The following is a 12,736-nucleotide window of genomic DNA, read 5'->3' as shown; positions in this document are numbered from 1 at the left end:
AGATGTTCTATCGGGTTCAAGTCTTGGCTCTGGCTGGGCCACTCAAGGACATTCAGATACTTGTCCCGAAGCCACTCTTGCGTTGTCTTGGCTGTGTGCTTAGAGTCGTTGTCCTGTTCGAAGGTGAACCTTCACCCCAGTCTGAGGTCCTGAGCGCTCTGGAGCAGGTTTTCATCAAGGATCTCTCTGTACTTTGCTCCGTTCATCTTTCCCTCGATCCTGACTAGTCTCCCAGTCCCTGCCGCTGAAAAACATCCCCACAGCATGATGCTGCCACCACCATGCTTCACCGTAGGGATGGTGCCAGGTTTCCTCCAGACGTGACGCTTGGCATTCAGGCCAAAGAGTTCAATCTTGGTTTCATCAGACCAGATGATCTTGTTTCTCGTGGTAAATTATGGCAAACTCCATGCTGGCTGTCATGTGCCTTTTACTGAGGAGTGGCTTCCGTCTGGCCACTCTACCATAAAGGCCTGATTGGTGGAGTGCTGTAGAGATGGTTGTCCTTCTGGAAGGTTCTCCCATCTCCACAGAGGAACTCTGGAGCTCTGTCAGAGTGACCACAGGGTTCTTGGTTACCTCGCTGACAAAGGCCCTTCTCCCCCGATTGCTCAGTTTGGCCGGGTGGCCAGCTCTAGGAAGAGTCTTGGTGATTCCAAACTTCTTCCATTTAAGAATGATGGAGGCCACTGTGTTCTTGGGGAACTTCAATGCTGCAGAAATGTTTTGGTACCCTTCCCCAGATCTGTGCCTCGACACAATCCTGTCTCGGAACTTGACGGACAATTCCTTCGACCTCATGGCTTGGTTTTTGCTCTGACATGCACTGTCAACTGTGGGACCTTATATAGACAGGTGTGTGCCTTTCCAAATCATGTCCAATCAATTGTATTTACCACATGTGGACTCCAATCAAGTTGTTGAAACATCTCAAGGATGATTATTGGAAACAGGATTTTCTTGAGCTCTATATCAAGTCTCATAGCAAAGGGTCTGAAAACGTATGTAAATAAGGTATTTCCATTTTTTATTTTTAATACATTTGCAAAAAATTCTAAAAACCTGTTTTCACTTCATCATTATGGGGTATTGTGTGTAGATTGATGAGGGGGAAATACCTATTTAATCAATTTTAGAATAAGGCTGTAACGTAACAAAATGTGGAAAAAGTCAAGGGGTCTGAATACTTTCCGAATGCACTGTATATTTAGCAAAGTTAGTAGTTTGATTTAATATAATCTGGTTTATCTCATTGTTGTCCTGTCCTATCTCTCCTCCCCTCTCTCCTCCCCTCTCTCCTCCTGTCTCTCCTCCCCTCTCTCCTCCCCTCGCTCCTCCCGTCTCTCCTCCCGTCTCTCCTCCCGTCTCTCCTCCCGTCTCTCCTCCCCTCTCTCCTCCTGTCTCTCCTCCTGTCTCCTCCCCTCTCTCCTCCTGTCTCTCCTCCTCTCTCTCCTCCTGTCTCTCTTCCCATCTCTCCTCCCCTCTCTCCTCCTGTCTCTCCTCCCCTCTCTCCTCCCATCTCTCCTCCCCCACTCTCCTCCCCTCTCTCCTCCCATCTCTCCTCCCCTCTCTCCTCCCGTCTCTCCTCCCGTCTCTCCTCCTGTCTCTCCTCCCCTCTCTCCTCCCGTCTCTCCTCCCCTCTCTCCTCCTGTCTCTCCTCCCCTCTCTCCTCCCATCTCTCCTCCCCTCTCTCCTCCTGTCTCTCCTCCCCCTCTCTCCTCCCGTCTCCTCCCTCTCTCTCCCTCTCTCCTCCGTCTCTCCCTCCCTCTCCCTCCCCTCTCTCCTCCTCTCTCCTCCCCTCTCTCCTCCCCTCTCTCATCCTGTCTCTCCTCCCCTCTCTCCTCCTGTCTCTCCTCCCCTCTCTCCTCCTGTCTCTCCTCCTGTCTCTCCTCCCCTCTCTCCTGTCTCTCCTCCCCTCTCTCCTCACGTCTCTCCTCCCCTCTCTCCTCCGCTCTCTCCTCCCCTCTCTCCTCCTGTCTCTCCTCCTGTCTCTCCTCCCCTCTCTCTTCCTGTCTCTCCTCCCCTCTCTCCTCCCCTCTCTCCTTCTGTCTCTCCTCCTGTCTCTCCTCCCCTCTCTCCTTCCGTCTCTCCTCCCCTCTCTCCTCCCCTCTCTCCTCCCTCTCTCCTCCTGTCTCTCCTCCCCTCTCTCCTCCTGTGTCTCCTCCCCTCTCTCCTCCTGTCTCTCCTCCCCTCTCTCCTCCCATCTCTCCTCCCCTCTTTCCTCCTGTCTCTCCTCCCTCTCTCCTCCACTCTCTCCTCCTGTCTCTCCTCCCCTCTCTCCTCCCCTCTCTCCTCCTGTCTCTCCTCCCCTCTCTCCTCCTGTCTCTCCTCCCCTCTATCCTCCCCTCTCTCCTCCTGTCTCTCCTCCCCTCTCTCCTCCCCTCTCTCCTCCTGTCTCTCCTCCCATCTCTCCTCCCCTCTCTCCTCCTTTCTCTCCTCCCCTCTCTCCTCCTGTCTCTCCTCCCCTCTCTCCTCCTGTTTCTCCTCCCCTCTCTCCTCCCCTCTCTCCTCCTGTCTCTCTCCTCCTGTCTCTCCTCCCCTCTCTCCTCCCCTCTCTCCTCCTGTCTCTCCTCCTGTCTCTCCTCCTGTCTCTCCTCCCCTCTCTCTTCCCGTCTCTCCTCCCCTCTCTCCTCCCCTCTCTCCTCCAGCTATTGTCAGTGCCATCCCAGTGCCAACCCTGGAGAGCAGCCAGTACCCTGGGATCCTGCCCTCGCCCACCTGCGGGTACAACCATGGTACTCTGACCACCCACCCCAAGTTCAACCTGAGACCCATGCCCTTCCCCAGTCTCACTGTGGACCGATGCTACACAACAGGTAGAAGTCAGTCCATTTTACCACAGCTATGTAGCAGGTAGAAGTCAGTATATTACACTACAGCAGGTAGAAGTCAGTATATTACACTACAGCAGGTAGAAGTCAGTATATTACGCTACAGCAGGTAGAAGTCAGTATATTACACTACAGCAGGTAGAAGTCAGTATATTATACTACAGCAGGTAGAAGTCAGTATATTACACTACAGCAGGTAGAAGTCCGCAGATATTACACTACATCAGGTAGAAGTCAGTATATTATACTACATCAGGTAGAAGTCAGTATTTTATACTACAGCAGGTAGAAGTCAGTATATTATACTACAGCAGGTAGAAGTCAGTATATTATACTACAGCAGGTAGAAGTCAGTATATTACACTACAGTAGGTAGAAGTCAGTATATTATACTACAGTAGGTAGAAGTCAGTATATTATACTACAGCAGGTAGAAGTCAGTATATTATACTACAGCAGGTAGAAGTCAGTATATTACACTACAGCAGGTAGAAGTCCGTATATTACACTACAGCAGGTAGAAGTCAGTATATTACACTACATCAGGTAGAAGTCAGTATAGTATACTACAGCAGGTAGAAGTCAGTATATTACACTACTGCAGGTAGAAGTCCGTATATTACACTACAGCAGGTAGAAGTCAGTATATTACACTACATCAGGTAGAAGTCCATATATTACACTACAGCAGGTAGAAGTCAGTATATTACACTACAGTAGGTAGAAGTCAGTATATTACACTACAGCAGGTAGAAGTCAGTATATTACGCTACAGCAGGTAGAAGTCAGTATATTATACTACAGCAGGTAGAAGTCAGTATATTATACTACAGCAGGTAGATTCAGTATATTACACTACAGCAGGTAGAAGTCAGTATATTACGCTACAGCAGGTAGAAGTCAGTATATTACACTACAGCAGGTAGAAGTCAGTATATTACACTACAGTAGGTAGAAGTCAGTATATTATACTACAGCAGGTAGAAGTCAGTATATTATACTACAGCAGGTAGAAGTCAGTATATTACACTACAGCAGGTAGAAGTCAGTATATTATACTACAGCAGGTAGAAGTCAGTATATTACAGTACAGTAGGTAGAAGTCAGTATATTACACTACAGTAGATAGAAGTCAGTATATTATACTACAGCAGGTAGAAGTCAGTATATTACACTACAGCAGGTAGAAGTCAGTATATTACACTACAGCAGGTAGAAGTCAGTATATTACACTACAGCAGGTAGAAGTCAGTATATTATACTACAGTAGGTAGAAGTCAGTATATTACACTACAGCAGGTAGAAGTCAGTATATTACACTACAGCAGGTAGAAGTCAGTATATTACACTACAGCAGGTAGAAGTCAGTATATTACACTACAGCAGGTAGAAGTCAGTATATTATACTACAGTAGGTAGAAGTCAGTATATTACACTACAGCAGGTAGAAGTCAGTATATTACACTACAGTAGGTAGAAGTCAGTATATTATACTACAGCAGGTAGAAGTCAGTATATTACACTACAGCAGGTAGAAGTCAGTATATTACACTACAGCAGGTAGAAGTCAGTATATTACACTACAGCAGGTAGAAGTCAGTATATTATACTACAGTAGGTAGAAGTCAGTATATTACACTACAGCAGGTAGAAGTCAGTATATTATACTACAGCAGTTAGAAGTCAGTATAGTATACTACAGCAGGTAGAAGTCAGTATATTATACTACAGCAGGTAGAAGTCAGTATATTACACTACAGCAGGTAGAAGTCAGCAGATATTACACTACATCAGGTAGAAGTCAGAATATTTTACTACATCAGGTAGAAGTCAGTATATTATACTACAGCAGGTAGAAGTCAGTATATTACACTACAGCAGGTAGAAGTCAGTATATTACACTACAGCAGGTAGAAGTCAGTATATTACACTACAGCAGGTAGAAGTCAGTATATTATACTACAGTAGGTAGAAGTCAGTATATTACACTACAGCAGGTAGAAGTCAGTATATTATACTACAGCAGTTAGAAGTCAGTATAGTATACTACAGCAGGTAGAAGTCAGCAGATATTACACTACATCAGGTAGAAGTCAGAATATTTTACTACATCAGGTAGAAGTCAGTATATTATACTACAGCAGGTAGAAGTCAGTATATTATACTACAGCAGGTAGAAGTCAGTATATTATACTACAGCAGGTAGAAGTCAGCAGATATTACACTACATTAGGTAGAAGTCAGTATATTATACTACAGCAGGTAGAAGTCAGTATATTATACTACAGCAGGTAGAAGTCAGTATATTATACTACATCAGGTAGAAGTCAGTATATTACACTACAGCAGGTAGAAGTCAGAATATTACACTACAGCAGGTAGAAGTCAGTATATTATACTACAGCAGGTAGAAGTCAGTATATTACACTACAGCAGGTAGAAATCAGTATATTATACTACATCAGGTAGAAGTCAGTATATTATACTACAGTAGGTAGAAGTCAGTATATTATACTACATCAGGTAGAAGTCAGTATATTATACTACAGCAGGTAGAAGTCAGTATATTACACTACAGCAGGTAGAAGTCAGTATATTACACTACAGCAGGTAGAAGTCAGTATATTACACTACAGCAGGTAGAAGTCAGTATATTATACTACAGCAGGTAGAAGTCATTATGTTATACTACAGCAGGTAGATTCAGTATATTACATTACAGCAGGTGGAAGTCAGTATATTATACTACAGCAGGTAGAAGTCAGTATATTATACTACAGCAGGTAGAAGTCAGTATATTATACTACAGCAGGTAGAAGTCAGTATATTATACTACAGCAGGTAGAAGTCAGTATATTATACTACAGCAAGTAGAAGTCAGTATATTATACTACAGCAGGTAGAAGTCAGTATATTATACTACAGCAGGTAGAAGTCAGTATATTATACTACAGCAGGTAGAAGTCAGTATATTATACTACAGCAGGTAGAAGTCAGTATATTACACTACAGCAGGTAGAAGTCCGTATATTACACTACAGCAGGTAGAAGTCAGTATATTACACTACAGCAGGTAGAAGACAGTATATTATACTACAGCAGGTAGAAGTCAGTATATTATACTACAGTAGGTAGAAGTCAGTATATTATACTACAGCAGGTAGAAGTCCGTATATTACACTACAGCAGGTAGAAGTCAGTATATTATACTACAGCAGGTAGAAGACAGTATATTATACTACAGCAGGTAGAAGTCAGTATATTATACTACAGTAGGTAGAAGTCAGTATATTATACTACAGCAGGTAGAAGTCAGTATATTATACTACAGCAGGTAGAAGTCAGTATATTACACTACAGCAGGTAGAAGTCAGTATATTACACTACAGCAGGTAGAAGTCAGTTTATTATACAACAGCAGGTAGAAGTCAGTATATTATACTACAGCAGGTAGAAGTCAGTATATTACACTACAGCAGGTAGAAGACAGTATATTATACTACAGCAGGTAGAAGTCAGTATATTATACTACAGTAGGTAGAAGTCAGTATATTATACTACAGCAGGTAGAAGTCCGTATATTACACTACAGCAGGTAGAAGTCAGTATATTATACTACAGCAGGTAGAAGACAGTATATTATACTACAGCAGGTAGAAGTCAGTATATTATACTACAGTAGGTAGAAGTCAGTATATTATACTACAGCAGGTAGAAGTCAGTATATTATACTACAGCAGGTAGAAGTCAGTATATTACACTACAGCAGGTAGAAGTCAGTATATTACACTACAGCAGGTAGAAGTCAGTTTATTATACAACAGCAGGTAGAAGTCAGTATATTATACTACAGCAGGTAGAAGTCAGTATATTACACTACAGAAGGTAGAAGACAGTATATTATACTACAGCAGTTAGAAGTCAGTATATATTAAACTACAGCAGTTAGAAGTCAGTATATATTAAACTACAGCAGGTAGAAGTCAGTATATTACACTACAGCAGGTAGAAGTCAGTATATTATACTACAGCAGGTAGAAATCAGTATATTACACTACAGCAGGTAGAAGTCAGTATATTATACTACAGCAGGTAGAAGTCTGTATATTATACTACAGCAGGTAGAAGTCAGTATATTACACTACAGCAGGTAGAAGTCAGTGTATTATACTACAGCAGGTAGAAGTCAGTATATTATACTACAGCAGGTAGAAGTCAGTATATTACACTACAGCAGGTAGAAGTCAGTATATTACACTACACCAGGTAGAAGTCAGTATATTACACTAAGCAGGTAGAAGTCAGTATATTATGCTACAGCAGGTAGAAGACAGTATATTACACTACAGTAGGTAGAAGTCCGTATATTACACTACAGCAGGTAGAAGTCAGTATATTACACTACAGCAGGTAGAAGTCCGTATATTACACTACAGCAGGTAGAAGTCAGTATATTACACTACAGCAGGTAGAAGTCAGTATATTACACTACAGCAGGTAGAAGTCAGTATATTACACTACAGCAGGTAGAAGTCAGTATATTACACTACAGCAGGTAGAAGTCAGTATATTACACTACAGCAGTTAGAAGTCAGTATATTACACTACAGCAGGTAGAAGTCAGTATATTATACTACAGCAGGTAGAAGTCAGTATATTACACTACAGCAGGTAGAAGTCGGTATATTACACTACAGCAGGTAGAAGTCAGTATATTATACTACAGCAGGTAGAAGTCAGTATATTACACTACAGCAGGTAGAAGTCAGTATATTACACTACAGCAGGTAGAAGTCAGTATATTACACTACAGCAGGTAGAAGTCAGTATATTATACTACAGCAATTAGAAGTCAGTATATTGTACTACAGCAGGTAGAAGACAGTATATTATACTACAGCAGGTAGAAGTCAGTATATTATACTACAGTAGGTAGAAGTCAGTATATTATACTACAGCAGGTAGAAGTCCGTATATTACACTACAGCAGGTAGAAGTCAGTATATTATACTACAGCAGGTAGAAGACAGTATATTATACTACAGCAGGTAGAAGTCAGTATATTATACTACAGTAGGTAGAAGTCAGTATATTATACTACAGCAGGTAGAAGTCAGTATATTATACTACAGCAGGTAGAAGTCAGTATATTACACTACAGCAGGTAGAAGTCAGTATATTACACTACAGCAGGTAGAAGTCAGTTTATTATACTACAGCAGGTAGAAGTCAGTATATTATACTACAGCAGGTAGAAGTCAGTATATTACACTACAGAAGGTAGAAGACAGTATATTATACTACAGCAGTTAGAAGTCAGTATATATTAAACTACAGCAGTTAGAAGTCAGTATATATTAAACTACAGCAGGTAGAAGTCAGTATATTACACTACAGCAGGTAGAAGTCAGTATATTATACTACAGCAGGTAGAAATCAGTATATTACACTACAGCAGGTAGAAGTCAGTATATTATACTACAGCAGGTAGAAGTCTGTATATTATACTACAGCAGGTAGAAGTCAGTATATTACACTACAGCAGGTAGAAGTCAGTGTATTATACTACAGCAGGTAGAAGTCAGTATATTATACTACAGCAGGTAGAAGTCAGTATATTACACTACAGCAGGTAGAAGTCAGTATATTACACTACACCAGGTAGAAGTCAGTATATTACACTAAGCAGGTAGAAGTCAGTATATTATGCTACAGCAGGTAGAAGACAGTATATTACACTACAGTAGGTAGAAGTCCGTATATTACACTACAGCAGGTAGAAGTCAGTATATTACACTACAGCAGGTAGAAGTCCGTATATTACACTACAGCAGGTAGAAGTCAGTATATTACACTACAGCAGGTAGAAGTCAGTATATTACACTACAGCAGGTAGAAGTCAGTATATTACACTACAGCAGGTAGAAGTCAGTATATTACACTACAGCAGGTAGAAGTCAGTATATTACACTACAGCAGTTAGAAGTCAGTATATTACACTACAGCAGGTAGAAGTCAGTATATTATACTACAGCAGGTAGAAGTCAGTATATTACACTACAGCAGGTAGAAGTCAGTATATTACACTACAGCAGGTAGAAGTCAGTATATTATACTACAGCAGGTAGAAGTCAGTATATTACACTACAGCAGGTAGAAGTCAGTATATTACACTACAGCAGGTAGAAGTAAGTATATTACACTACAGCAGGTAGAAGTCAGTATATTATACTACAGCAATTAGAAGTCAGTATATTATACTACAGCAGGTAGAGACAGTATATTATACTACAGCTAGGTAGAAGTCAGTATATTATACTACAGTAGGTAGAAGTCAGTATATTATACTACAGCAGGTAGAAGTCCGTATATTACACTACAGCAGGTAGAAGTCAGTATATTATACTACAGCAGGTAGAAGTCAGTATATTATACTACAGCATGTAGAAGTCAGTATATTACACTACAGCAGGTAGAAGTCCGTATATTACACTACAGCAGGTAGAAGTCAGTATATTACACTACAGCAGGTAGAAGACAGTATATTATACTACAGCAGGTAGAAGTCAGTATATTATACTACAGTAGGTAGAAGTCAGTATATTATACTACAGCAGGTAGAAGTCAGTATATTACACTACAGCAGGTAGAAGTCAGTATATTACACTACAGCAGGTAGAAGTCAGTATATTATACTACAGCAGGTAGAAGTCAGTATATTATACTACAGCAGTTAGAAGTCAGTATATATTAAACTACAGCAGGTAAAAGTCAGTATATTACACTACAGCAGGTAGAAGTCAGTATATTACACTACAGCAGGTAGAAGTCAGTATATTACACTACAGTAGGTAGAAGTCAGTATATTACACTACAGCAGGTAGAAAGAAGTCAGTATATTATACTACATCAGGTAGAAGTCAGTATATTACACTACAGCAGGTAGAAGTCAGTATATTACACTACAGCAGGTAGAAGACAGTATATTATACTACAGCAGGTAGAAGTCAGTATATTATACTACAGTAGGTAGAAGTCAGTATATTACACTACAGCAGGTAGAAGTCAGTATATTACACTACAGTAGGTAGAAGTCAGTATATTATACTACAGCAGGTAGAAAGAAGTCAGTATATTATACTACATCAGGTAGAAGTCAGTATATTACACTACATCAGGTAGAAGTCAGTATATTATACTACAGCAGGTAGAAGTCAGTATATTACACTACAGCAGGTAGAAGTCAGTATATTACACTACAGCAGGTAGAAGTCAGTTTATTATACAACAGCAGGTAGAAGTCAGTATATTATACTACAGCAGGTAGAAGTCAGTATATTACACTACAGAAGGTAGAAGACAGTATATTATACTACAGCAGTTAGAAGTCAGTATATATTAAACTACAGCAGTTAGAAGTCAGTATATATTAAACTACAGCAGGTAGAAGTCAGTATATTACACTACAGCAGGTAGAAGTCAGTATATTATACTACAGCAGGTAGAAATCAGTATATTACACTACAGCAGGTAGAAGTCAGTATATTATACTACAGCAGGTAGAAGTCTGTATATTATACTACAGCAGGTAGAAGTCAGTATATTACACTACAGCAGGTAGAAGTCAGTGTATTATACTACAGCAGGTAGAAGTCAGTATATTATACTACAGCAGGTAGAAGTCAGTATATTACACTACAGCAGGTAGAAGTCAGTATATTACACTACACCAGGTAGAAGTCAGTATATTACACTAAGCAGGTAGAAGTCAGTATATTATGCTACAGCAGGTAGAAGACAGTATATTACACTACAGTAGGTAGAAGTCCGTATATTACACTACAGCAGGTAGAAGTCAGTATATTACACTACAGCAGGTAGAAGTCCGTATATTACACTACAGCAGGTAGAAGTCAGTATATTACACTACAGCAGGTAGAAGTCAGTATATTACACTACAGCAGGTAGAAGTCAGTATATTACACTACAGCAGGTAGAAGTCAGTATATTACACTACAGCAGGTAGAAGTCAGTATATTACACTACAGCAGTTAGAAGTCAGTATATTACACTACAGCAGGTAGAAGTCAGTATATTATACTACAGCAGGTAGAAGTCAGTATATTACACTACAGCAGGTAGAAGTCAGTATATTACACTACAGCAGGTAGAAGTCAGTATATTATACTACAGCAGGTAGAAGTCAGTATATTACACTACAGCAGGTAGAAGTCAGTATATTACACTACAGCAGGTAGAAGTCAGTATATTACACTACAGCAGGTAGAAGTCAGTATATTATACTACAGCAATTAGAAGTCAGTATATTGTACTACAGCAGGTAGAAGACAGTATATTATACTACAGCAGGTAGAAGTCAGTATATTATACTACAGTAGGTAGAAGTCAGTATATTATACTACAGCAGGTAGAAGTCCGTATATTACACTACAGCAGGTAGAAGTCAGTATATTATACTACAGCAGGTAGAAGACAGTATATTATACTACAGCAGGTAGAAGTCAGTATATTATACTACAGTAGGTAGAAGTCAGTATATTATACTACAGCAGGTAGAAGTCAGTATATTATACTACATCAGGTAGAAGTCAGTATATTACACTACATCAGGTAGAAGTCAGTATATTATACTACAGCAGGTAGAAGTCAGTATATTACACTACAGCAGGTAGAAGTCAGTATATTACACTACAGCAGGTAGAAGTCAGTTTATTATACAACAGCAGGTAGAAGTCAGTATATTATACTACAGCAGGTAGAAGTCAGTATATTACACTACAGAAGGTAGAAGACAGTATATTATACTACAGCAGTTAGAAGTCAGTATATATTAAACTACAGCAGTTAGAAGTCAGTATATATTAAACTACAGCAGGTAGAAGTCAGTATATTACACTACAGCAGGTAGAAGTCAGTATATTATACTACAGCAGGTAGAAATCAGTATATTACACTACAGCAGGTAGAAGTCAGTATATTATACTACAGCAGGTAGAAGTCTGTATATTATACTACAGCAGGTAGAAGTCAGTATATTACACTACAGCAGGTAGAAGTCAGTGTATTATACTACAGCAGGTAGAAGTCAGTATATTATACTACAGCAGGTAGAAGTCAGTATATTACACTACAGCAGGTAGAAGTCAGTATATTACACTACACCAGGTAGAAGTCAGTATATTACACTAAGCAGGTAGAAGTCAGTATATTATGCTACAGCAGGTAGAAGACAGTATATTACACTACAGCAGGTAGAAGTCAGTATATTATACTACAGCAGGTAGAAGTCAGTATATTATACTACAGCATGTAGAAGTCAGTATATTACACTACAGCAGGTAGAAGTCCGTATATTACACTACAGCAGGTAGAAGTCAGTATATTACACTACAGCAGGTAGAAGACAGTATATTATACTACAGCAGGTAGAAGTCAGTATATTATACTACAGTAGGTAGAAGTCAGTATATTATACTACAGCAGGTAGAAGTCAGTATATTACACTACAGCAGGTAGAAGTCAGTATATTACACTACAGCAGGTAGAAGTCAGTATATTATACTACAGCAGGTAGAAGTCAGTATATTATACTACAGCAGTTAGAAGTCAGTATATATTAAACTACAGCAGGTAAAAGTCAGTATATTACACTACAGCAGGTAGAAGTCAGTATATTACACTACAGCAGGTAGAAGTCAGTATATTACACTACAGTAGGTAGAAGTCAGTATATTACACTACAGCAGGTAGAAAGAAGTCAGTATATTATACTACATCAGGTAGAAGTCAGTATATTACACTACAGCAGGTAGAAGTCAGTATATTACACTACAGCAGGTAGAAGACAGTATATTATACTACAGCAGGTAGAAGTCAGTATATTA

At 39.8% G+C, this 12,736-nt stretch overlaps 1 protein-coding gene across 1 annotated transcript in view; it reads left to right on the top strand.

Annotated features, from left to right (window-relative positions):
- Positions 1–12,736, top strand: part of dcc (DCC netrin 1 receptor) — a 395,572-nt gene that overhangs the window by 322,214 nt on the left and 60,622 nt on the right. Inside the window, exon 25 of the mRNA XM_045214418.1 lies at positions 2,649–2,816. Coding sequence (XP_045070353.1) covers positions 2,649–2,816 — 168 coding nt within the window. The remainder of the gene's footprint in view (positions 1–2,648; positions 2,817–12,736) is intronic.

This window comes from Coregonus clupeaformis, unplaced genomic scaffold (genome assembly GCF_020615455.1).
Source record: "Coregonus clupeaformis isolate EN_2021a unplaced genomic scaffold, ASM2061545v1 scaf0254, whole genome shotgun sequence".
In the NCBI taxonomy this organism is placed as follows: domain Eukaryota; kingdom Metazoa; phylum Chordata; class Actinopteri; order Salmoniformes; family Salmonidae; genus Coregonus; species Coregonus clupeaformis.
Note: the sequence above shows the minus strand (reverse complement) of the source record. Positions and strands in the feature narration are given on the sequence as shown.